The sequence below is a fragment of the Thamnophis sirtalis genome, unplaced genomic scaffold, assembly GCF_051295495.1.
Source record: "Thamnophis sirtalis isolate CommonGarterSnake01/CBP01778 unplaced genomic scaffold, rThaSir2_p1.2 scaffold_8, whole genome shotgun sequence".
NCBI classification, from domain to species: Eukaryota; Metazoa; Chordata; class Lepidosauria; order Squamata; family Natricidae; genus Thamnophis; species Thamnophis sirtalis.
Genome location: NW_028261388.1, coordinates 64,392,974 through 64,420,470, shown reverse-complemented (window position 1 = coordinate 64,420,470; position 27,497 = coordinate 64,392,974). Strand labels below are relative to the sequence as shown.

Genomic DNA, 27,497 nt, shown 5'->3' with positions numbered 1-27,497 from the left:
ACTATGATGAGACCTAGACAACCAGTGGCTGACTGGTGGACCCTGAGGAGGAAAACCTTATGATGTCCCAAGCAATGAAACTCTTTGAACGGGTGTGGGAGAGGCGCCGAGCCCGTGAGAGTGGTCTGGAGAGAGAAGCTGATATCCAGGAACCAGAAGGGAAGTATACAGAAACCTTGTTTGACCCGAGAGAAACTGGAGGGGCCGAAGGGAGAGTTGAACAAGATGACCCAGTGCCGACCCCAATCACAGCAACTAGAAACATTCCAAGAGGAGGGGCCCCTCCCCACAGACGCCAGATGGCTAAAGTTCCTCCATTAAGTGTAAAATATGGGGGAGAACTGAAAGATTTAGGGTTCTTCATTGTTCAAGTATGGAATTATATGCAAATGTATGGTGATGAACTGGTTACTGATGAAGCGAAGGTAAGAGTTATTATGATAGCTTTGGAAAATAAAGCAGCGGTATGGATGGTGGGCTTGCATAATGCTGATTCCCTTCTATTGAGAGACTATAATGGATTTATGGCCGCTTTGAGAAAATGCTTTGATGATCCCCTCACAGAGCGTAAAGCTAGAATTAAGTTTAAAACTCTTATCCAGGGGAAATGGCCAGTAGCTGATTATATACAAGAATTTCATGAGCTATCAGCTTTTATGAGGGGTTGGTCTGAAGAAGCGTTGTTAGACCATTTCACTGATGGGTTACTAGCACTGCGTGAACTGGAGGCCCCCCCATAGACTGCAACCCTGGTATGAAGCGGCTGCTGATGTGGAAATTGACCTGGCCAGGCTGAATTACAAGGGGGAGAGTGAGAACGAAAAATCCCCACCTGCTAAACCCCCCCAGGAGCCCCAAAAGGAGGGAAAAGTGGATCTGCAAGCAAACCAAAACCCTTCATGTGTTTCTGCTGTGGGAAGGAGGGGCATTGCACCGCTAATTGCCGCATCAAGATGACCCAAAAGTTGTCCCCTCGGAGAGAGAAAAGACTGGAAAAACCTCCCAGCAAGAGAAAAGAACCTGCCTGAAGGGGGAGGAACCTTCTCAGTGTTTCCGCCCTGGTGAGAGGGGGGAGAATTCCCCTAGCTCTTCGGAAGAGACTGAAACCGAATCTGATGATGAACGCTTGGTAAGTTCCCAATTGGGGCCCATGACTATTCCAGTTGAGGTAAGGGTACCCTCTTCTGGTGCACAAGAGAAAATGCTAGCTCTTTTAGATTCCGGATGCACACAATGCATTATGAGCCTAGAAATAGTAGAAAAACTGGTTTTGAAGCTTAAAACTTTAAAAGTTCTAATCACTTTTTGCCAACTGGAGGGAGGGAGCCCTGCTCATTTTGTAACTGAGCCTATTGATATGTGGATGGGAACCCACCAAGAGACAATAAGTTTTATTGTAGCCCCAGGAATGAACCGGCCCCTTATATTGGTTTACCCCCCCCCCCTGGTTGCGTAAATGGAACTTGTGCATAAATTGGAGGAAGGGTTGGTTGCGCATCCGATCTGCTACACCCCCTGAGAAGGAAGGAGGGGTTCCAGAACCAAATAAGACAGACCCCAACCTGGCAGCCAGAGGGCAAGAAAAGATTGAGGGGGAGGAAAAAATTCCAAGAGAGTACTGGGACCTGAAAGATGTTTTCAGTGAGAAGTCTTATGATAAATTACCCTCACACAGGGCCACTGACTGCAGCATTGATATTCTCCCCGGGGTGAAACTCCCTAAACCTCAGATTTATTCAATGACCCCTAGAGAAATGCATGAATTAAGCAAATTTATTGACAAAAATTTGTAAAGGGGATTCATTGAACCCGCTAGGCCCCGAGTTGCTGCTCCGGTCTTGTTCAGAGAAAGGAAAGATGGTTCCTTTCGTTTGTGTGTGAATTTTAAGAACATGGTATGTGTCCAGAATCTCTACCCATTATCATTAATGAAGGACATGTTGGCCCAGCTGGGTAAAGGAAATGTTTTCACAAAGTTAGATCTATGAGAAGCCTATTACCGAGTCAGAATTAAAGAAGGGGATGAGTGAAAAACCGCATTGGTTGTTTTCAATTCCGTGTTATGTCATTCGGACTACAGCGGGCGCCAGCCGTTTTCATGCAGTTAATTAATGAGGTTTTGCATGACCACCTTTACAAAGGTGTGATCTTGATGATATCCTTATTTACGCGGAAACACGTGAGGAACATGTGAAACTAGTTCGTACAGTACTGAAAAACTTTGGGTAGCAGAACTGTATGCTAAATTGTCTAAGTGCGAATTTCATCAGGAGAAGGTGGATTACCTGGGATATCGCATCTCCCATGAGGGGATAGAGATGGACCCAGCAAAGGTCCAAGCACCTGCAAACAGTTGCAAAGTTTCTTGGGTTTTGCTAATTTCTATCGTCAATTTATTCCTTCATTTGCCAGAATTGCCCTGCCAATTACGAACCTCCTAAAATCAAAGGGGGAGACCAAACCTAGACCAGGTAAACCCTTGAACTGGACTATGGAATGTCAAGCTGCGTTCTTTTTCAGACATTAGATTTCATCCCAGAGTTCCCTTGCCAGTAAATTGTCATGTCAAAATCTTCCAGCTTTGCTCTGACATTTTAAATAAGCTCTTGAGTTTTTGACATGTAGTCATCCATAAATGGCTTTAAAAGTTCTATATTTTCTGATAATCATTCTAATCCATCTTCTTTCTCGTCGTCATCCTTATGGGTTTAAAATTAAAAAATAGGTTTTAAAAATTAAAAGTTTCAAAATTATAGACTTGGAACCTCTGTTACACTGGATTTGATAAGACTAAAAGTGTTCTTTAAAAGAGTTAGCAATACTATAATATTTTGGCTCCCTCTTGTCGTGAAGTAGCCCTATTATATGAAAAGGCCTCAACAAGTTTTTTTTTCCAGGGCATGACGACAAATGACTAATCTGAAGCTGTTAAAAATGAAACTATTTATACACACCCTTGCAGCAGTATCCATACTTTATGTGGAAAGTTCTTGTTTAAACTCTGAAAACCAAGTCTGTTGGGTCAGCTAATTATATAAATATTCTGAAAAGTTTTAGCCAAAAATTACAAAAATAATTTCAAGAATAGTTTCCACATTGCTTTAGTTTCAAATTATATCAGGCTTCTTATTCTGGTTCAAATATCTCAGTTCTTCCCCATCTTAAATCACAAAGCTTCAAAAATGATGATAATTCCACAAAAAAAGGAAATGGCAAGCTGCAACTAGAGAAAGCCTCTTACAACATGAAAGGTAAGTATGCAAAAAAAATAAAAAACCTAGTGCCTAAGAAGCAGTGGCACCTTTTATTGTCCATTAAAAATGGCAGATTCTTCCACAGTGAACTTGCTTGGTTGCCCTGCCCCAGCCAGGGATTTATCTGATTATTTCATTTTCTTCAAGAAGCAGTCTGGAGGGGAAGAAGGCGGGGCTTAGCAGTGAGAAGACGGAGTTTCAGGCTATTCCTGAAATTCCCCTATTCCGAAGGATTTTTGGACGGGTCATTGGACCCTAGCTGTCCCGGAGACGACAGTGAAAGGTGAGGGGAGACCCAGTGACCTCAGAGACGTTCGCAAAGTCTCTGGGGGGGCTTGGTATTAACCCCTCCTGCCAATTCCTTTTTGGATTAGCTGTACGCTAACTGAAACTGCAGGTTGCCCCTAAGAATGGTAGAAGTGATGTCATCTGGTAAGCTGATTTTATTATTCAAAGAGAGACGGTCCGCACTAAAAATTTAAGCTAATCGAAACCAAAGAATAGAAGAACTTAGCGGCGAATTGGTCTTTTTTTTAATGGATTTATGGCCGGTGGTTACTTTATTTCTTAAACGCTTCAAGGAATCCTTCGACATTCCCCCCCTTGACTCTTTCTAAGTGGGTTGTAAAGCTAACCTTCTACTAATTAGCCCTTCACGATCTGACACTTATTGCTTGGCTGTGTTTAAGATCAGATAAGATCGCACAGCTTCCAGCGTGTTTTTACTTGCAAATTCTAACTACGACACAACATGGCGTCGAAATATATTCCTAAGGGCTCACTTCAAATTCTTCTTTCTGCATTTTGAAAGCTGTTTGATTCATTTCAAAAATTTGAAAAAAAATTGGATTACTTGACTTTAAAATATGAAGGAAAAGGTGAGAACGTTGAATGTTTGAATGTTCCTGAAATACAAATGGAAAATGTGAGAAATGATGTCTGGTCTATCTCAGAGGAAGAAAGGAATGCCATGCTGGAAAGGGGGGGAGCTATGAAGAAGATTCATTTTAAGAGACAGAGCGCAGGAGAAATGAAAACTCCACCCTTGAGAATTAAAGTCAATTTGAAAAGTTTTACAAGCCTGGGACAACATTATTATCTCATCAGTGACATTCTGAGCAAAAAGGTGCAAAGATATCCCTGTTTGGACTTGCTTATAAAAACATTTGGTAAATCTATTCAACGAATGGCAATAGGATTGAGAAGATTTTGCTATTGGAGAGACATAGGCTGACAGATGGAAGAATACAACTTAAAATTAGCTAAATCTGATTACTCTTATTTGTAATAGATATAGCTGAATAATAATTGATATCGATAGTAATGTATATAATGTGGAGTTGATATGATAAATAATAATTGGATATGAGAAAGGAAGGTTGGAAATACTTTTGGGCTACACATAAATAATAACCTTTATATTACAATATTGTGATAATCACAATAATTATCACTACTAAAAAATAAAATAAAATATATACAGTTAAATGTTAATTAATATGGGGAAAATGTTATGATATATGATACAACTACAAAGAAGGGAGAATGATAATAAATTATATTGCATGGAAGATGGAATTCTTGGTATTAAATATTATGGATGTTCAGTTAAAATAGGATATGAGGATTTGATGTCAATAGAGGATTTTACAAACAAGTAAATGAAATGTCAGCATGTAGTTATGAATTAACTTTTTGGCATAGTTAAGGTTGAAAGATGTTTAAATAACTGTAGTTAACTAGAAGTGGAGGTATAATGATGTCAATATGGTAAACATTTGAGTTAAGATATTTGAATTAATATGAATTAATGGAAGAGATGCACCAAAACGTATTGTAACCAGCTGATATACTTTTTTTATATATATAATATATACCTGTGGTTTTTTTTCTTTTTTTCTTTTTTCTTTTTTCCTCCCTGCCTTGTCTTTTGTTCTTTTTGTCTTTTTTGTTTTTGTTTTTGTTTTTTGTTTTGATTTTTTCTTTTCCCACTGGTGTGGGCATGTATTGTTTAAGATTATTATTATTATCAATATTTTCAAATAATAATTACAGTCAAATGAAAATGGATATATGACGATGGTGATATGTATGAATATCTGAGTTAAAATACTTGAGTTAATATGAGTTATGTTTGTTGACTATGGAGGAGATGTACCAAAGTTTATTTGTGACTGACTGATACATTTTCTATAACATGTAAAAAAAAAAAAAAGAAGAAGCAGTCTGAGGGCGCCCAGCTTCCCAAGCGAGCAAAAGGGTTGATTTTCAAATCCTCCCAGTATTCCAGGAGTGGAGGGGTTCTTCTTCTTTTTTTTTGAATTTTTTTTATTAGTTTTATTATAGAAAAAGAACAAAAAAATCATCTTACATTACATCTTGTAGAAAGTGTATCCATTGGTCACAAGTACATTTCGTGCGTTCCTTCCACAATCACATATATTCCATTCAGTTTAAATTGTATATGTTAACATTTATATATTTTACTATCACCATACCACCATTTTCATTTAATTAAGATTTCAAGAACACAGCCATCTGCTGGCATTTTTTTTCCTTCCCCCAGTCTCAATCAATTTGCCGTATCTTATATCTTTATAACATAGTCTAAGAAAAAAGTCAATTAATAGGACATCTAACATTTCCTCTCCCTAACATATCTTTATTATTATTATAGTTAATTAAAAGTTATTTACTATTTTTCTCACCTCTCCTCTCCACAGGCGCAAAAAGAAAACAACAATCTCTAAACAACAGTCTATTAATATGTATTAACAAAATGACCATTTAAAATCTAACACAATCTAAAAAATGTTGACATTTCTAGTTGATAATCACCAAAGTATACATTAACATTCCTTTTTATTATTGTAGTTAAAAGAAAGCAGAAAAAAACAATTGTTTGCTATTTATGTCACGTCACCTCTCATTCTAATCCAAATTATTTATAGCTTCATAACAAGATCTAAACACAAATTTATAAGATTTATAAGTCTTTTCACCAAATCTCAATTACAATTTGCGGCCCGGTTGCTTATCCTAATTAAGGTTATCATTTCATTGTTAATATCATGGAAAATTATATGTTAATGAATAAACATTCACTGATAATCTATAAGAGTCTACAAAATACTAAAATCCCTACTTATTAATCATCAAAGATTAGCTAATTTTTATCATCAACTAGCATTATCAACCAGTGTCTTTCCAGTAGCAAAAAAGTTCTTTCTCTCTTGCCAGCAGTTGTGTTGATTGTCTTATTGGCATCTTTTCAGAGTTTAAAACTTCTCTCCTCACCCTGTAGCTTAAAGGATCTCTCATGTAGCTTCGTTGCTCTTTAATTGTTATTGACGTAGGCTTAGCTTTAGTTATCAAACTTATTTCTGGATATATCCTCTGAATATTGATCCATTGTCTTCTTAATTCCATCCTTTTCACTCTTTTTTTCCCTCCTGCATCTTGAAGTTGGAGGAAAGGCTCCAAGTTGTCAAAAACACTTTTCCAGCTTCCCTTCTTTCCGCTTACACTTGTATTTAATCCATTAATAGATTCATCTGGCGTCTTAACTTTGTTTTCTATATTTCCATTCTCTTCTTTGGTCTCTGGGGCTCCAACCCCCTCCTCTTTTACTGTAGTACCCCATAGACTGTTCCATTTCTTGTCAAATCTCTCAAGTCCTTCTGAAATGTTTTGAAGTCCAGCCAGGATGTTTTGAATTATTAGGTTTTCTTCCTCTGAATATTGATCCATTTTTCAAAATGTAAAGGAATATAAAGAAAAAGAAAATAGGAAAAGGAATCTGCCATTCTAGCCTATCAAAATTTTAGGGGATGTGTCTGTATTTATTTTAAATCTTAAACACAAGTTCTTTCAAAGTTTTTAAAGTAGAAGGGTTCTTATTTCTTACTTGTCTTTTCCTTCTCTTGCCAAGATGTTTTCCAGTAGCACTAACAAAACAGGTTTCGTGTTTTTAAGTCTTTATCAGGTTTTATAAGCAAATTCCAAACCCTTCCATTGCAAGGTCAGTAAAACCAAATAAAGCAGAACAAAGGATACATTGTATCCAAAACAGAAACAAAGTTCAGACTTTGGCTTCCAGGTGGCAGATTCAATAATCATTCAATTATTTTTTTTTATACTTTTTCCTTAGATATCTTTAATGTAATTTTAACCAAGGAAAAGAAGGAAAAATTTGTTGAAATAAGAGAAGAAGTTTAATTTAAGCCAACAGAAAAAAATTAGGGTAGTAAAAAAAAATAGAGAAAAAAAGATCAGTCCATAGACTTCAAGCGGGGAAACAGGAAATGTTGCAATTACTTCAATCCACAAAACATCATTACAAACCAGAGCACGAAATTTTATAGTAGCAGTCCAATAAGTATCAAATTCTCCGCTTTATTCTTACTTTGAGGATTGGTTATTTTTTTTAAAAAAAAGGTTTCTTAACGCAGATCTTCTGAAAGTAAAAAAAGAAAAAAAAACCTCACCTGATGGAACGCTTTCGCTTCGTCTTTTCCTTTGGGAGCCGTCTCCGACTATGCCAGCCTGGGGGCTGCCTGTTTGTCTTCGGTTGGAAGCGCTACCCTTGGGTCAATCAGGGACTTTGCAGTGTCCCTGTGACCAGCAAGGTTTTGGCTTCCCTGTCACCATCTCTTTGGGACGGTTTAGGTCCTACTGGACCGTCCAAGGACAAAAGTTTCATCTGCGGACTCGGACTGTCAAGCCCACGCGATGTGTCGTCGCAATGTTGGCTCCTCATTCCAGGAGTGGAGGGGTTCTTCTGTTATAGAAAGCACTCTAAGCCTTGAACTGTGGAGAATCTGTAAGGGAGCTAAAAGCTCCCCTGCCTTCAAAGGTGTATTTTGAAGCATGGTATCTGACCTGATCAAGAGAATGGGTGAGCCTTCAGAAAAAGAGGTTATTTGAATTAGAGGGCCATGAATTAAGGTTTGGGTGTCATGGCTACTTATGGTATGATAAAAGTAAAGTTAATGTTGAATTTAATAATCATTTTGTTAGACATGCCATACTAAGAGTTTGGAATAAGTATAAAACAAGGCTCTCTATGAAGTTGTCTCTTTGGGTGTCACCCCAGGAAGCTTTCTTTAGAAAAAAAAATGGTGGCAAATCAAATTGGTTGACGTATGGTAAAATGTTATCTTTGAACTCGGGTGACCCATTATTAAAGCCGAGCGAAGAACTTTATTCAGAAGGCTATGTTTGCCATTGGTTTACTTATCAACAACTGAAATGATTTAAACTGGATAAAAAGTACTATGGATTTGACTTTGTTAAAAATGAATTGGAAATGTTATTATGTGGAAACAATGAGCATATTATTGCTTAGGTCTATAAATGGACCATGAATGCTAATATGCTTGTGAAGAAGGCACAGAAGAGGCTGTACTTCCTGAGACTGCTAAGAAAGATAAATCTATCTCAGCATCTACTTCTGTCCTACTATTTCAGCACTATTGAGAGTGTTCTGACATACAGCATTTTTGCATGGCATGGGAGCAGCTCTGCAGCAGGCAAAAAAGCTCTACAGAGAATCATTAAAACTACCCAGATTATCACCGGGCTCCAGCTACCAGCCCTGGATGACTTCTTCACATCTCGCTGTTTGATGAAGTTGCATAACATTCTCAGAGATTCTTCCCATCCTGCTGACAATCTTTTTAGACTGTTGCCTTCTGGCAGAAGATACAGAACAATTAAAACTAGGACCACACGTCTTCTGAATAGCTTTTATCTCAGAGCTATAATTGCACTCAACAATGAACTAAAAGACCACCATCAGTGAGCTATTGGATAGCACTACTTGGTCTGTTGTGTAGATGCTTGGGTGGTTTAGGGGTGGGGGTGTGGTTGGGAATTGTTACATGTGTTGGGCCTGGTCTATGGGTGTTATGTAAATTTCGTTGTATGTGTAAACTGTGTATATACATACAATGACAATAAAGTAAAGTAAAATGATATTGGAACTGAATTTGGAAAATGAATTGAAATTGAATTTGGAAAATGAATATGTAAAACATGATTCTGTGGCCAAGGAATTTTGGATATAACATGATGCTTGAACAATGGGAAAATATGTGGATGAAGGGTTTAAAATGTACATTAAATTATAATGTAAAAGAAAATTTCTATAAGATGATATATCATTGGGATTTAGCACCATATAAGTCAGGGGGTGTCACACTCATGGCCTGCGGGCTGGATGCATCATGCACTGGCCACATCCACTTCCAGTTTAGCAAAGGGGAAAAATGTCAGAATACATCACGTGATGACAATGTGACACCACAAGTTTGACACTCCTGAGATAAGTTATCTAAGATGTATAAAGGTATGTCAAATGGATGTTGGAAATGTAAAAGTAAAGAAGGGACTTTTTATCATCTATAATGTGTCCATTATAGGGCTTCAGGTGGCACCGTAGGCTTTGACGGACATCTCTTTGGGATGTTCCAGCCCCGAGATTGCGTTTAGCTGCCAGCGTACATCAACTGTCTGACAACCTGAAAACTCTCTCCTCGGGAAAAGAGGGGGAGGAGAGTTGCCGAGCATGGGTAGAGCTCCCTTAAACCCCCAGGAGCGATTTCTGGGGCTTGGAAGGTCTGTAGCTCAACATACTCCACTCTCAGGACGCATCTGCTTTTGGCAGAACAAAGAGCCACGTCCACACCTGCAATCAATGTTTTGATCTACATTTGAATAAGAAGCAGGCAGTGCATATACTGGAGAGTTCCACAATTGCAAGTATTTTTAAACTTTAACTCTGATTTACAAGAATTCCTTCTGTTAAAATTAATGAGATAGAAGTGAAAATGGCACCCGAATATTAAGGTGTGGCTGAAACGAAACTTAACAAGCAATTACATCTTAAGTGCTTTCTAACGTAGTTAAAAGAACTAAGAGTTTAAGGCCACTCAAAACAGCATTGATTTACTAACAAGCTACAAGATTTAATAATTGGACTAAGTGGTTTGTTTGGACTTAACAACTTGGCGGAAGATAAGTTTAATTGAATAGTTGAAATTGCTTCAAAACAAGTTAGAACAACAACCACTTCAAAGAGCGCTGGCAGTTCTCCAGCCCCGACTAATAAATTACAGTCACTTTTACCTCCCCCTGCTGTTGAGGCTTTAACTCTTGATGTGCTTAAAGGAACAGGCTGCAGCTATAGAACTCAAAATAGATGAAAAAGTTACATCTGCCTTTAAGGAAGTTTCGGAGGAAATATCTGGCATCAAGGACCTAATTCAGATTTGTAACCAGCAGATAAGAGAGGATATAGTGGAAGCCTTTAAAGGTCTGGCTGGCTATGTATCCTCATTGCATGATAGAGTGGAAGAAATTAATCAGTCCACTGTCAATTTAGAAAGCAAAGTTGAAGAAGTTCAAAGCAAGACTGATAAATCAGAAGCAGAAATCACAATGTTACAATATAGAGCGATGGAATTTGCTTTGAGAATAAGAGGCCTCAAAGAAAATAACCAAGAAACTTTGAGGGAGATCCTTGCAGAAGCCTTTGACCAATTAGTTGGTCAACCTAGAGCTGGGTATGACTGGCAAATGGACAAAATATACCGCATTAATTCATGGATTGCCAGACAGAAACAATTACCATGAGATATTGTAGTCTACTTTTGTGCTAGGAATACAAGGAACCTGATATTACAAGAGTCCTATAAAACTAAGTTGCAGATTGCAGGTCAAGAAGTGATTGTTTTGAAGGAAATTCCACCAAAAATGTTGAAGTCTAGGAAAGACTATGCATTCCTAGTGGATGAACTTAAAAATTGCCAGATACAATATAGATGGGAAGTCCCAGCCGGAATAGTGGTGAATTACTTGGGGCAAAGACACAGTCTTAATTCAGTTTGAAAGCCCAGAGATTTCTACTGCAATGTATTAAAGGCTGGTTACCCGCCATCTCCAGGATTCAGAGAAAGGGAGCAAACAGGAGAGGCCAGACAGCAAGATACCCAAGGATCACTGGATGTGGCCCAAGCTCTGTATCTTCTTGTGAAGACAGAAGGAATTAAGGAGCAAAGACAAACCCGAGTGGCTACCGAACGCAAGGAACAAAAATGAAAGATGCAACAAGCCCAGACAACAACTCAAGAAACTATAAACATCAACACAGAAGCCATGGGAGGAGCTAGACCGAAAATTAAATTACAGGATTTTCAGGTAGCTCTTAAAAAGCTTCAGGGAGCTGAAGATGACAATTAAATTCTTAACCTGGAATGTCAATGATTTAAATTCTCCACAAAAAAGGGAAAAAAAATATCACTATTTCAAACAATTTAAAAATGATGTAATTTGCCTGCAAGAAACACATATTAGAATAAATGATCAGAAATACTTGATGAATATGAGATTGGGAAAACACTTTGTAGCTTCTTCCCTGGAGAAAAAAAATGACATAGTTATATACTTAGGAAGGGACATAAAGGCTGAATTAATTGAAGCAGACTCTCAAGGAAGATATATTGCAATTGAACTACTATTAGAAGGAAAAAAAGATACTCTTAATGGGAGTATACGCCCCCAATGAACAACAAGAAAAATTTTATAAGTTGCTCCATACCAAGTTAATACAATGGGATTACAGATCGTGTATATTATTGGGTGATTGGAATGGAGTATTGGACACCAAGAAAGACAAGAAGGGTCTATTGCAAAATATTCAAACATGTGCAAGATTACCTAAGTCCTTTTTTGATATGATGGATGATATCGAGCTAAGAGACATCTGGCGGGAAAGGAATGCTAAAGAACAGGACTTTACATTTTTCTCTGACAGGCACCAATCTTTTTCTAGGATTGACTTTATATTAATTACAAATGATTTTCTTTCTAAGGTAAAGAAGACAAAGATATGCTCGAGAGTATTAACAGATCATAACCTGGTCTGGATGGAAGTGGAATATGGGAAGGAACCTAGAAGGTCTTGGAGGTTAAATGAAAATTTATTTAGATATGAGAAAAATGTCACTGAATGTAAAAAACTGTTTAAAGAATATTTTGCTTTTAATATGAATAAGAGAACATCTATGGAAATGGTTTGAAATGCAAGTAAAGCGTATATGAGAGGAGTCTTAATAAATTTAAATAATCTATATAGATATAGACAGGGGGGGAATGAAAGGAATTAGAGGAAGAGATAAAGAAGAAAGAGCAGGAGTTAATATCTAACCCAGGTGATAAGAAGACAAAAGAGGCAATCACTTTACTAAGAGCGCAATTTAATATGTTGATGTCAGATCAGGTGGCTACTAATTTGTTCTATGCTAAACATGATACTTTTTGCAATGCAAATAAACCAGACAAATGGCTAGCATATATGACGAAGAAAAAACAAAAATTTTATACTATAGAAAAATAGATTTGTAAAGGCAAAGAAGTTTACCAACAGGATATGATCAAAAAGGCTTTTTTAGAATTTTATACAAGATTATATACTGGTGATAAAATACAAGGTTTAGACATAGATAGGTACTTGGAGAAAGAGAAAATACCTATAGTTAAGGATGAGCAAAGGGAGAGATTGAACCAACCAATAACTTCGGAGGAAATCCTCCAGGTATTTAAACAGTTAAAAGTGGGGAAGGCACCTGGTACAGATGGACTGACAGCGGTTTATTATAAAAATTTACAATCAGAAATGGTAGAACCTCTTAAGGAACTATTTAACAGAATTCAATTGGAAGGAAGGGTCCCTCCATCTTGGAGATCAGCCTTTATCTCCCTGATTCCAAAAGAAGCTCAAGATCTTAGCCAGCCAAAAAATTATAGGCCTATATCACTACTTAATAGCAATAGCAGTTAGACTTATATACCGCTTCATAGGGCTTTTAGCCCTCTCTAAGCGGTTTACAGAGTCAGCATATTGCCCCCACAGTCTGGGTCCTCATTTCATCCACCTCGGAAGGATGGAAGGCTGAGTCAACCTTGAGCCGGTGAGATTAGAACCGCTGAACTGCAGATAACAGTCAGCTGAAGTGGCCTGCAGTACTGCACCTTAACCACTGCGCCACCTCGGCTCTTACAGATTATACAGATTATAAAATCTTTGCTAAAATATTAGCAAATAGGTTGATGCTAGTTATACAACAAGTGATCCACAATGATTAATCTGGTTTTATACAAGGGAGACAAATGAAAAGTAATGTAAGACAAATTGTTAATATATTGGAACATCTGGGAAAGTACAACCAAGTCCCAGCAGCACTCATATTTCTGGATGCGGAGAAAGCATTTGATCGAGTGAATTGGCAATTTTTAATGAAAATAATTCAAAAGATGAAAATTGGAGAGCATTTCACACAATCTATTAGGGCAATGTACCAGGAACAATCAGCACAAATTATAGTTAATGGTAGTTTAACAGAACCTTTTAAAATTGAAAAAGGAACAAGACAGGATTGTCCCCTATCCCCATTATTGTTTATCTTAACCCTGGAGTTATTGTTAAATTGTTGTTTTATTGTTAATAAATTACGGGGGTTAGATGATCTACAGGGAATTAAGATTAGGCATTATGAATACAGATTACTAGCATTTGCGGACGACTTGGTTGTAACTTTAACTCAACAGGGGAAATCATCTATGGCTTTAATGAACATAATCAATCAATATGGTCAAGTATCTGGGTTTAAAATAAATCTAGGGAAAACAAAGATGATAGTTAAAAATATGAACACAAATCAAAGAGAAGAATTAGAAAGAATAACAGGATGTGAGATAGTAAAAAAGGTCAAGTATTTAGGAGTTTATATTACAACTTCAAATGGGAAATTATATAAGCATAATTATGAACCATTATGGTATAGAATACAGGTAGAGATGAAGAAATGGGGAAAACTACAACTGTCTTTCCTGGGAAGGGTAGCAGCTGTAAAAATGAATGTTTTGCCTAAGTTCTTATTTCTTTTTCAAATGATACCAATACTTAAAAAAGATGTAAATTTGGAAGAATGGCAGAAGGGTATTAATTAATGTGTCTGGGCAGGGAAGAAACCGAGAATAAAACTTAAAATAATGCAAGATGTACGTGAGAGAGGAGGTTTGAAAATGCCAAACTTAAAACTATATTATGAAGCAGTAGTATTATCAATAAGTAGTGATTGGATTAACTCAACAGAGGATAGAATACTGAACATCGAAGGATACGATTTGGTATATGGTTGTCATGCTTATTTAATATACGATAAGAAGGTGGATCAGACTTTTAAAAGTCATATTTTAAGGAATGCTCTATTGCGTGTCTGGAAAAAATATCAACATAAATTAAATGATAAGATACCCAGACACGCGATAGAGAATATAAGCACAGAACAAAAACAGGATGTAACCACCTACAGACAGCTTCTTACCATAGAAAGAGAGGTATTACAGCTAAAACCTTTGAATCAGGGACGTGCAGTCAGGGGAGGCAGGGGAGGCGGGGCCTCACCAGTGTCATGAGGAAAAGAAAAGAATTTTTAAAATAATTAAAAAGGCTAAGGTAGTTGCTGCCAGACTCCAGAGTCACAGTGACTCTGAGTCTTCTTAGTGCTAACTGTAGGGGGAGGCGAGAGAACTATGGGCCTCCTTTGCATAAGGAATTTTTCGCCTTTTAACTCTTACTCAGAGTTAAGCAAGGGTTAAAAGGCGAAAAATTCCTTATACAACGGAGGCACGTGATTCTCCTGCCTCCTGATCTGGGAGCAGCCAATCGTGCCTTGCCTAAGTAAGTTGCTTTTTTATTTAATTTTTTACATTTTCATCATGGCAGGCGGACAAGAGGAGAGTTGAAATCCACAGCTGGAAAAGGTATGTGGATCAGACGGAGGAAGGGGGGGATTCAAAATTATTGTAATTTAATTTGTAATTTTTTATTGTGAGGAATTTGTGTGTGTTTGTGTGTGTGTGTGTGTGTGCGTGTGTTTCTTTCTTCACAGCGGTGGGGTCGGAGGAGGCGGGGGCAAGGCGGTGGAGCACGGCAGCAGCAGGGATGTTCTCGCCGCTGTGTCCAACAGGTCAGGCGTCATGCGTTTATGTCCGCCATAAATGCGAGACGCCCAGCCTGTTAGACACAGTGGTGGCAGGCTGGCGCTTGCTTTCTTTTGCCAGACCCCTCGCACCCGCGTCCAGCCTGCTGGAGCTCGCCGCACCGGGGGAGGAATGGGCTGGGTGGGCTGGCTGGCTGGGGAGGGGGGAATCATGGCCGCTCAGGCCCTGGCGGCAGGGCTTTAAAGTGGCAGCAGGGCCTCGGCAGCAGGACTTTAAAGTAGCAATAGCAATAGCAGTTAGACTTATATACCACTCCATAGGGCTTTCAGCCCTCTCTAAGCGGTTTACAGAGTCAGCATATTGCCCCCAACAACAATCTGGGTCCTCATTTTACCCACCTCGGAAGGATGGAAGGATGAGTCAACCCTGAGCCGGTGAGATTTGAACAGCCGAACTGCAGAACTGCAGTCAGCTGAAGTAGTCTGCAGTGCTGCATTTAACCACTGCGCCACCTCGGCTCCTCTAAAGTGGTGGATTTGTAAAAAGGTCAAAGCATTTTGGATAAAAACATGGTGGATTATGCAAAATATTTTTAAAAAGAGGATAAAGTTTACTCCTTAGTTATTCTTGTTATGTATAATTACAGACTGTACAGTTGTAGAGCTAATTTGATTCTGAATTTAACAACGGCACCAAGACTGTTGGTGGCGCAGTACTGGAAGAAGGAAGAATTGCCTACTATTCAAGAATGGACATTAAAAGTAACAAACTTCGCAGAGATGGCTAAAATATCAGAATATCTTAAGGACCATTCAGATGAGAAATACAAATGGAGAAGATGGATTGATTACACTCAAAACAAAAATGGGACTAAGAAATTTCAGTTAGCTTATGAATGACTGAACAAGGAATGTTACAAACTCATCTAAAGTTAGCTTTACAAAAGGGGATTTAAAGTACAAACGAGGGATGATGCTAAAGTTAGTTAGTTTATTTTAGTATATGGTTGTATAGTATATTATTTTAGTATATCGTTGAATGGTTATATATATATATATATAAAGTCACAACCCCTGGTATGCCCAAATAGGGAAGGAAGTTCACTACTTCCATTCTCTGTCCATCGGCTCGTCATAAGAGACCATCCAGACAGAAACCCAATATTTTTACTGTTGCCTTTTTGTTACATTTGTGTTGTATTTGTGCTGATAAATAAATAAAGGGCGACTAGTATAGATCTATTTCAAGCTATTTAGCTCTCATCAGCTAGCCATACTATATAATGTGTCCATACTTTTGATAAAGAAAAAAAATAGAATATGATTCATATTTTACAGAAAATTTTAAAAATGGAGATAAAGATGAAACCATAATTTTTCCTTTTGGGTCTAAATGGAAAAAGACCTGGAGAAAAAAGTTGGAACTTTGTTACTATATATGTTGACAGCAGCAAGACTGTATGCACAAAAATGGAAGGACACTTCAATTCCTAACATGGATGAATGGTTGCAGAAGTTGATGAAGTTGGCTAAAATGGCAAAATTGACTGTTTTGATTAAAGAAAAGAATATAAATTATTTTATTTCCACATGGAGACTGCTTCTGAACTTTGTGCTTGAAGTGGAAAATAATGAAACTTTGATTTTGAGTTTTACCAATTAGATCTTTATAGAAATGGCTTGTTCATATTAATATGAAAAAACAAAAAGGTGTGATTTGATGTTAATGCCTTATTTTACTGCAATAGTTGGAAGTCATTGTTTCTTTTTCTTTTTTCTTATCCTCCCTCACTTCTCTTCTTCCTCTTCCTCCCCACTGTTTTCCTATTTACTTTCATGTTCTGTATCTTATTTTATGTTATAACCCAATAAAATGTTAAACTATGAGAAACACTAGATGAATGAGATTGCCTAAATCTGCTGTACTAATTTTTATTTTTACATTTGTCACAGCCATGTGCAAATGTATAATATGAAAATGCTTCTCAAGTATTATAACAAAAACGACTACCTACTTTTTAAAACAAATAGGGATTTCTTTCTTTTAATCTATACAACTTTTTATTTTAAGAACTATTAATGTTCACCAGTTTTTCAAGCACCTTATCAAACAAATGCTGATTATTAAAAACTTCAGGTTTAGTATTTCTCTAAGAAGAAGTAGCCACATAAAGCTTATATAAAGAGAGTGGAGATACTTCCTTATTCAATAATGGGCCACCATGGGAAATCTTTTCCTCCAATAAACCATACTGGTCAACTGTCAATAGAACATCTTACTATAAGAGTCTTATTAATATCTTCACATTGCAGTTTCTTATACACTTCTGTAATGTTATTTTGTACCTCAGTAGAATCAAAACCTAGCATTGCCTAAATATAAACATTATTTTCATTATAAATGCATAAGACTGTAGAGTTTCTCAGTCATCCAGGTCAAGGTTGTTCCAAAGATGCTTTTTCACATAGAGGTTGTCTGCAAGGAATATAAAAAGCACCTTTGGGACAACCATGATCTGGACTACTGAGAATCTCTACAGACTTTTAGTTATACAATTTGGGATGAACACCCTTTGAATGGCGTGGGAGTAAGAATAGATTTCCAGGGAGGAAAATTGTAGACTACAGGAATCAGAAGGACTACTCAGGTGACTCTGAGAATAAACCTCCAAGTGCTACAAAAGGATGCAAATTACCAGCTATCTACAAGGAATATAAATGCTTCCATTCCCCACTATCTTGTCAGAGCTGAAGAAGCTTCTTGGATGAAAAGCGAAATGTCTTCAAAGAAAAAAAAAACCAAGAAAGTACAGTTGCCTCCTGAAAAAGCACCTTATAAATGCATAGTTTTTGCAATCCCAATTTCAGCCCGTGTCACTTTAAAAATTCCGTTGAGAGAGGCTACTTGAAAATGTAAATTGAACAAAATGAACTTTATGTTTTCATTTCTAAATAGTAATCATAATTACGACATTTTTTGAAGTATAAGGCACAGAGGAGCATAAGACACACCTGAATTTTTGGGTACACACAAGAAAAAAAGAATTCTGCCTCTGCCTATCAGCATCAGGATCAGTGGGGTTCTCACTTCCACTCCAATTTTGATAACAAGATTCACAGATCTTTTTATGTATTTAAAACAAACCCTATCACCCTACGCTCATTTAATTGGAATGAGTGTGATGGGGGATGATTTTCATGGGGGCAGAAGAGGAACTTGACACAAAAGGCTCTGGTCCTGAGACCCCCCCATATTTCTACCTATAGTCTTAGGCATTGGAAGACTGGCTTTCTCGCAGCAAGGCCCGATAAAGACGCAACACTTCAGTCCTCCTGGAGGCTGCCATCTCATATACACAGTGCTGGGCTTCCCAGCAAGCCCCCTGCACCTTTGTTGCCTCTGTCGGAGCCTGATTCCACAAGCAACTCAGGGAAGTGTGGAGGTCGAGACTTGGTTGGCGAAGCAGGTGCTGCACAGGAGGCATAAGGCAAGGCAGCTAGCAGCTCTGACTGCCCCTTATCCAGATGACACAGGCAGAGGGCAATCAGCTTCTGCTCCTGGCCCAGGAGGAAAGAGGTGAGTCTGCGGAGGAGGAGGAGGAGGAGGGAGTGCGGCTCTGAGATGTGCAACTGAGAACCGGAAACATTTTCAGGTAGCAGCGCCAGCTGCACATCCCATTTTTGGATTCGGGGGTGGGGGGGAATCGCAGTGCTGCCACCTAAAAACACTTTCCTCCCTGATTTGGGCAGATGCCAAAAAAGTGGCTAACTGCCCAAACAATGCCATTCCAGGCAATGGGGATTGCGAAAAATGAGCATCGCTTTTACAGTCTCTGCACACTGGGAGATTGGCGGTGGCAGCAGTTAGGGTGCTGCTTGGAACCTGCAGAAAATCACTGCCCCTGCATTTGAGGGCAAGAGGTCTGTGAGGGCAAGCGGGAATCGAGCCAAAGTGCAGTAGTGGTTGGGAAGGTGGGACATTTCACTATCGGGGCTCCCACTCAGCTTGGTTTCCAAGCACAGAGAGGGCTTAGGTGGTAGTGGCAGCTCCTCACCTTGCTGGGGAGTGAAGTCATCATGGCCATTGTCTCCCTTGAACTGCCCACAGGGCGGCCAGAGGGGGACCAGCCATGAACCATGGGGCCCACCTTGTTTGCTGAAGGCCACTGGGCAGATTCCCCCCCAGACCATCCCAAAGAGGTTCATTCCTCAGGCTGTGCCCCCCAGAGCAAGAGAGGGGTCTCTTCTGGGAAAGTGAGTAGTCACTTCAGATTGTAGGAGTACCCCGATAAGTTTTCCAGAAAAGAACTTTTCAGTAATCGACACACTCTTTCCCAGCCAAGTCTCCGAGGGACCTCTTGCTTGCAGAAGAAGGAGGAGGGCTGCGTAAAGAAGCGCCACCTTAAACCAAAGCCTCTGAGTAACTGGGAAAGAAAGCCACGCTTTTTGGGTGTCGATTTTCAGCAGTTCCAAGTGCAGCTTTTAAAAAGTGCATGTTATACTCCAAAAAATATGGTAGGTACTTTAGGACTGATGAATTGCCCTACATCTGCAGTGCAGCACTATTTTAAATAGTTACAAATTTCAGCAGAGCATTGAAGAATCTCCTGGATTCCATGAGGATCTATTCTAACAGACAATTAGTAGCCACATGATACAAAGTTGCTCCAAATATTTATGACAAAATACAATTCTGGGTACAGAAAACTATGGGAAGAATGGAAGAAAATAACAGCCTGGGAATTAATTCTTATATGATAAGAAGAAAGAATGGAAGGGAGGAGAAATTTGTTTGAAATAAAATTAAATTCTAAAAAAATCTTGGCAATGTATTTTAAAGAAATGCTAACTGACAAAAAATAAATAAATTACTTGGTCAACTTTTTCAAATAAGCCATTTCAAATAGATGGTAACTTTAAAGTAGAATTGGAGACCATTCAAACAATTCAGTTTGATATACTACCTTTAATTCTTCAACAGCTTTCTGTAGTTCATCTGGTGTTTTGTATTCAAAATCCCTCTGCAGATATTCATCTTCTGCTTGTGTAATCCACTCATGCATTTCTGACAAATCCTTTCGTAGACTTACAATCTTATCCAAACTATTCTTCAATACTGTTTTCTTAGCATAGGCCTTGCATTAATAATAATAAAAAAGAGTTATTTTTTCCTCTCAAAAAAGACATAAAACTCTACTTTGGAACCCAAAGACTAACTAGAGTATGAGTCTCACAGTTAAAGAAATTAAAAATCCTGAAATGTTTAGAACATATTTATATTTCAAATATTGCCATATGTATACATAAACACTGACAAGTTTCTGGAAGAAAAATGCATATAAGCGTAACAAGTTACTTTGTTACACAAAAGAAAATATAAACTTTTCTTCTAGCTATTTCTATGTCTACTTAATAGAAAAAGGAGTGGAAAATTCAAGAATCTATGTTCTGCATTCATTTCCTATTTTGTTTGAGAATATCATTTCTATACATTTAGAAATGATGCCATAAGGATGACAGGTAAATGCAGTCACATTGTGGGAAAACTATGAATTATGTATTTTCATATAGTACAACATATAGTAGACATTGTTTCTCCAGTTTGTAATTTCTAATTAAACAATATTAAAATATCCAAAAGTTTACTATAAAATTTTGTGCTGTAGCTTTGCCTACTCCAGATTTTGTTTTCATTTACTATTACTCTTTTGAGAAAATAAAGCTTTTCTCAGAGAGATGCTTTTAACATACATAAAAAATTAATATGCTATAATTTGGAGCTCCAAGTTATTTACAATTGAAATTTTAGTTTTGGATATATAAGAAAATTGTAATGGCACATATGTTAGTTTTCTATACTTATAACATTAAAATATTTTGTGCTAAGTGAAAGCCAATGAAGATATAAAAGTTAATTATATCTTTCTATATATTATTATTATTCAAAATATTTTGTGTATATCAGTATTCTCCAACCTCTGGTCTTTCAAATTCCCGGAAAGAATTATTTAATTATTTGTTTGTCACATTTATCTATTTTGCATGCATTTATATACAGTACTTATTAAAGATTTCTTATTCTGAATGATATATTCTGACTCTACTTTTCCCATTTGTGTACCAAGTAGAGAAAATTATAGTAAACAGCACTCTGGAATTTAAATAAATTAATGCTACATATCCTAATAGAATACCTGTTGGCAAATATTATCCCATTCAGCATTCAGTGCTTTAAGATCATTATTTAATTTCAAAGAAAACTCTGACTCTGCTTCCTTCTTCATTTTTTGTCCAATCTCATTAACACTATTTAAATTGGGCTGGATTGTCTGGATGTCATTCACCAAAGCCTAATAAGGAAAATATATCAATGTATAACAAATTTCCAGGATGTCATGATATGTGACATGATTCAATAAATAAAACATAAAATGTTATGGCATATTGAATAATTATATAAATAGAAATGCAGTATATAAATTAAATGATGAAAAATTGAAAATTGATATATTAATGCATACTTATTCTGAATTGTCTACACAAACTGACAATTTTAAGTACAATTTCACTACAATTATACTATATATAAACCCATAATTTAAAGAAAAGTACTCAATTTTATTGCTTGTATATGCAATTTTAACCATATTTCTTGAAAAAGAAAAACATACTGAAATTAAGACCATTTAAAATAGTGATAAAAATGAAAAAAATGTCTACAATAATCCAGCAGAAGCCATAGCTGCACAGATATCTCACACACTTTTCCTAAACAGGCATATAAATATACAAAATGAAAGTAACTGTATTTGTACAACAGTTATGCATATGATATTTACACCCATGAAATAGAGCATAAGATGGAAACTTACTGTACATTGTTCTAGGGCTTCTGAATCTCCAAGTGCTGGCCAGTCTTCATTTAGAAAAATATCCACTTCAGCCATCCATTTTTTCAGGGTTTTTGTATCATTCTGGTTTTGAAAGAGAGCATTGCACGGCATGAAAGTATGCCATTGTGACTAAATCAGGGTATAATTTCAACAATATAACAAAAAATATCTTCAAAAATAATAAAAGTAAAAGAAATATATTAATCATGTATATAAGTGTTTATCAAAAAAAAACAACCTAGTTTTTAAAATAAATTTCTGTATGTGTATCTATGCAAATAAAAACATACAGACACATATGTAATATATTATAGTTTATCAATAGCATAGCAACCTTCAATAATATTTTAGCAAACTTGCTTGTTTGCCATTCTACAAATTAAGCAAATACAAACAAGAAAGCACTCATTTTGCCCCAGATTGAAGTCTCTTGGCAATATTATCAAGTAAAATTTAGTCCACAAAAAACAAGTTCAACCAACCTGGAACTGTTTCAACTTCATTATCTGTTCCTCAAGTTTGTGACAATTTTCCACCAGCTGAGTTGATAACTTCTTCCAACGATTAAGGATTACCTCAATTTCTGACTGGTACTTCTGACTGACCCCTGCAGGAACTCTCTTAGACATCTCTTCTACAGTTGTGCTTAAATAATTGATTCCATTTTGCCGTTCTTGCAGAGAACTTTGTAAGGCCTGTGATATGTGAAATTATCAGTTTTTAGCTTCTATCAAGTCAGGCTGAGAATGATCTTACAGGATCATCTAGCACTCAAGAGTGTATGTTTGAAATAACATTTATAAATAACTTACTGCTTTTACGTTAAATCTCAATGTTGATATGCAAGACAGTATTTCTCTGTTTACCTTTAGCTCCCTGAGCCTTTTCTCCATGGTTTCTAAATCTGTGATAGTAACTTGTGGGATGGAGAGCTTTGTTTCTGATTGTTGTATCCACAAGAGAATTGCGTTCACAATTTCTTTATACTCTGCAGATGGCAAAATATCAAAAGCTGCACAGGAGGTGAGAAAAGTAAAGAAATCCTGCTTTATTTAGTTCAGCAATTGTATTCTATTGTGAATAAAAACAAATTAACACCCCTCTTTTAAGGTATGTACAATGAACAATAGTTCTCCAATAACCTCCAAAAAGAGAGGAAAAGCAGTTTATCTTTAGCCAATTCCATGCAGCAAAGTAAATTAAGCATAGAGTAATTAAGGTCCAATCTTTCTCCTTTTTCTACTTAGTATGCACTTTTTCAATTATACATTTGCAGTTTATTTAATGTGCTAGTTCTTACCTATAAAGACTGACAGTTTTTTTACCTAAGGGTCATTATCTTACTGCCGATAATGTTAAGCTTATTATTAAATGTCAGTCTTTTTGACATCTAATTTCAAGAAGAAAAAAGAAATAATCTCCAGCCCTGTTTCTACTAGCTTTAGGAATGCATCCAGAGAGGGCCTGCTTTACTCAAGCACTAGATAATTATAAATATTAGAAAAACTTTAGCACTGGGCTAGACATTGGGTAGATTAGGGGTCTACAACCTTAAACACTCAAAGAGCCATTTGGACCCATTTCCCACATAAAAGACCAGGAGCCACAAAACTTGAGTTGGCATGGCCAACTTGATATCACTCCCACCCAGTCACATGACCATCCTAGCCATGCCTACCCAGCCAGTCATTAGGGCAGAGAACCAGTTGTTAAAAAACACCCAGAACCACAAAATCCTTTTGACATATCTTAATCTCTCTCCCTCTCCTCCTCTCTCTCTGTAACTCTCTCTGTCCCTCTCTCTCCCCTCTTCTCTGCTCTCTTTCTGTATCTCTCTCTGTGTGTTTCTCTCTCCCACCCTCTCTGTATCTCTCCCCCACTCTCTCCCCTACCCCCTCTCTCTGTCTCTTTATGTCTCTCTATGTCTCCCTCTCCCCCTCTCCCTCTCTCTGCTTGTACCTCTATGGCCGGCTGTGTTTGCAAGAGGAGAAGGAGGGGGGAGGGTCACCTGAAGTGAAGCCTCCACTGTGACTCATGCTCATTTACCCCGGATTTCCAAACAGTTGCCAAGAAGAAAGAAAAGGAGTAATGAACAGCCCCAAGAAGAACTCGCCAGTTTGGCCCAGACTTGGCTTTCCGAGAGAGAGAGAGAGAAAGAGAGAGAGAGAAGAGAAGAGAAGAGATACACACACAAACACAGACAGAGAGACAGAGAGAGACCCAGAGAGAGAGAGAGAGAGAGACCCAGAAAGATACAGAGAGAGAGAGAGATACAGAGAGAGAGGGAGGAGACCGGTTGATGAGTGAGCGTCATTGACAAGGGCACTCCGGCTTCCTCCAAGCCTGACCCCCAGGGTGGGCATATGAGGTTTGGCAAGGCCAGCCCCCTTTTCCTGCTGCCCTGAACTTCTTTACTCCTCCAGTGGAGCAGTGCCACCATCGGTTTCATTGAAAAATGTCTTCCGGGCAGTGAAAGTCCCCTGTGCAAGTTTTAAAGCTGTGGCTGGGCACTGTTGGCCGATCCCCCTTTCTGTCATTTCATCCTCCTAGATCCCATTCCCACCCCATCAACCCTCATGTTAGTGAAGACGGCATCAGTCGTGGCTGGGTCGGCCCAGTATCTCAGGGCGGAGAGTAGGTTGCATGTCTCCTCAAGCGACCGAGGCATGCCCGATACAACAAGGGCTGGAAGGAGCTCCAGCAAGAGTGAGACACCAGAGAATCAGCCCTGGCCACTTCTCCATCCCCTGCCATTCCCTTTATCTTCTCAAACCAGGCAAGGAGTGACTGATATACCAGCCAGAGGTGGGATCACCTTACAGGGAGCCACAGCAGAGGGACCAAAGAGCAGCATGCGGCTCTGGAGCCACAGGTTGCACATAGCTGGGCTAGACATTCCTTATATTTTCCATCTGTTTCATTATATTTTTTCAAAAATAAGTTGTTTCTGTCCTGTTTCATTTTTTTCCTCTATAGTTTAACATTCATGTAAGTTTTTGGTTTTATAATATAATATGCAACTGGAGTTCTAACATTTATTTCTTTCTCTAACTGATGAAACATCAAAATTGAGTTCCTTAAAATAGTTTTTAAGAATTGCATTGATACAAATAGGTGGTAGATATGGCTTTCCATTACCTTCAGTTTTACATCTGATACAAACAGACACTTTATCATCTCATTACTAAGATATTTTATTGAAACAATCTGTTAGGATAAACAACCAAAACTTTATGGAATTTTAATGAAATACTATTGCTGCCGAGACAAAAATGGCAAATATTAAAGTCCTCACTCAATCAAAGTAATATAGATGTTAAAATTCCATTATTTAATGGAAGGTATACTTCAAGTTCTTAATCTGAGGATCATAGGCCCTTTGGTGTTCCATCAATAGAGTTCAATGGGTTTGTGAACTTGGTTGAGGAACTTTTTTTTCACTAATCTCTAATTGAAATGTAGCTTTTCATTCAATATTGAACATTGGATAAGTAATTTATAACATCTAGATTAAATATTTTTTAGCTTTAATAAATCACACTAACTAAAATTATATGATTTAATAAAGAACAGATATATTGTTCTATTTCAATACATAATTAATATTACAGTGTTTTCCCCAAAATAACACTCGGTCATAGGCCTTATTTTTGGAGTATGTCATAACTTTCCCTCCCCATGTACCAGTATGAGGTGGGGGGCAAGCTGCCCCATGCGCCCCACTCTGGCTTACCAAAGGGTCACAGCAGGCCATCCCATCCATGCATATAGTTGCCTCATGGGGGCTGCTACGGCCACCGCCTCCAACAAGCATGGGTGCTTCTGCAACTGTTTGTGGCCACAAAAACATCAGGAGGTCAAGCAATGTGCCTTGTGTTGACTTACTGAAGGGTTCCAACAGGTCATCCCATCCACACATATAGTTGCCTCACAGGACAGCTCCAACCTGCTCCTCCAGTAAGCATGGCCACTTCTGCAGCTGATTATGGCTGCAAAAACAGGAGGTTAAGCAATGTGCCCCACATGCTGGCTTAATGAAGGGTACCATAGCAGGGTACCTGAATTAAGGAACTTTTTTGGCAAAGAAAAGGCAGCTCTTCTTTGCTGTGCTGGGTCACAAGAGTTGGGGCAAATAACAGTAAAAAAAATTTTGGATAGCTGCTCTACAGTACTTTTTGGTAAGCTGGCGCAAGGCGCAAGGCACGTGAGGTCTGTTGCTCAGCCTCCTGCTGTTTTTGCAGCTGCAATCAGCTGTAGAAGTGGCCATGCTTGCTGAAGGTGGTGGCGGGAGAAGGCCCCATGAGGCAACTATATGTGTGGATAGGATGGCTTTGCTGTGACCCTTTGGTAAGCTGGCACGAGGCACCTAGGCAGTTCCCCCCTCGCCCCACCGTCCCTCACCTCCTAACCTCATGTTGGTGGTGCTGCAAGCAACCAGACAAAATGGTGGCTGGGCAGATGCTTAAGTCGGGCTTATTTTAGAGATAGAGCTTGTATTCAGTGCATGTGTAAATAACATGATAGAGCTTATTTTGGGGAAAATGTGGTATTATACCATTTCAGCATAATTGTTTTTTTGTAATAAAAATCAGTATCTATGGAGTTTATCTTATGTATATAAATGTAGTATTTTTTTTAAAAAAAAGATACACACATACATTCACACATACACATACACACACACACACACACACACACACCACTGTCAGGCCTGCAGCCAGTTCCTTTTGCGATCTTTGGCCTGCCACACTAATATTCTATTCTACTATGCTGTTTCTTTAGTGGGGAATTGGGAGGGGAAATAGTAAAGAGTACAATGTGATGTCAAAATAAAATTCCTTTCTAAAATCCAAGGTCATCCTTTGTCTCTACACTTCTGTCCCTTGATGGGAACTGGATGGATGGAACTGCCAGCATGGCAGTGGAAGATTGGGCCATGTGATGGACTTCTGGGGGTAGGGGCAGGATCTTGAACTTTCAACTGGGTGGGGAAAAGCGGGAGGTTTTCAGATTCGGGTTTTCTCAGATTCTAGGGAAAATTTACCCAGTATTTCATTGTAGCTTGTTGAAGCCAGTAATTGGGTCCAGCATAAGACTGTCCACCCAAGCTCCCCCTCCTCCTGTAGTGATAGAAGGGGAAACACATTATGAGGTGAAAAAAATCTTAAACTCCAGGCTGTATAGGGGTGGCTTACAGTATTTAGTGCATTGGAAGGAGTACCCTTTGTCTGAAGCTACTTGGGTGAAAAGCTAGAACCTAAAAGCAGATAAGTTTGTAAAACAATTCCTTGATAAGTTTCCAGATAAGCCAAAAGATCCCCCCCAAGGGGGGGGGAGGTGGTTAA

At 38.1% G+C, this 27,497-nt stretch overlaps 1 protein-coding gene and 1 pseudogene across 6 annotated transcripts in view; one reads left to right on the top strand and one right to left on the bottom strand.

Annotated features, from left to right (window-relative positions):
- The window catches only part of DMD (dystrophin), a 1,286,665-nt gene that overhangs the window by 797,089 nt on the left and 462,079 nt on the right, over window positions 1-27,497 (bottom strand). For all 6 annotated transcript variants that reach the window (XM_087721810.1, XM_087721811.1, XM_087721815.1 and 3 more), the window contains exons 21-25: window positions 23,019-23,164; window positions 22,635-22,847; window positions 22,132-22,233; window positions 21,454-21,609; window positions 20,224-20,394 (exon numbers count right to left, since the gene is read on the bottom strand). In XM_087721810.1, coding sequence (XP_087577936.1) covers window positions 20,224-20,394; window positions 21,454-21,609; window positions 22,132-22,233; window positions 22,635-22,847; window positions 23,019-23,164 — 788 coding nt within the window. The remainder of the gene's footprint in view (window positions 1-20,223; window positions 20,395-21,453; window positions 21,610-22,131; window positions 22,234-22,634; window positions 22,848-23,018; window positions 23,165-27,497) is intronic.
- On the top strand, window positions 63-11,495 carry LOC148044452 (uncharacterized; annotated as a pseudogene).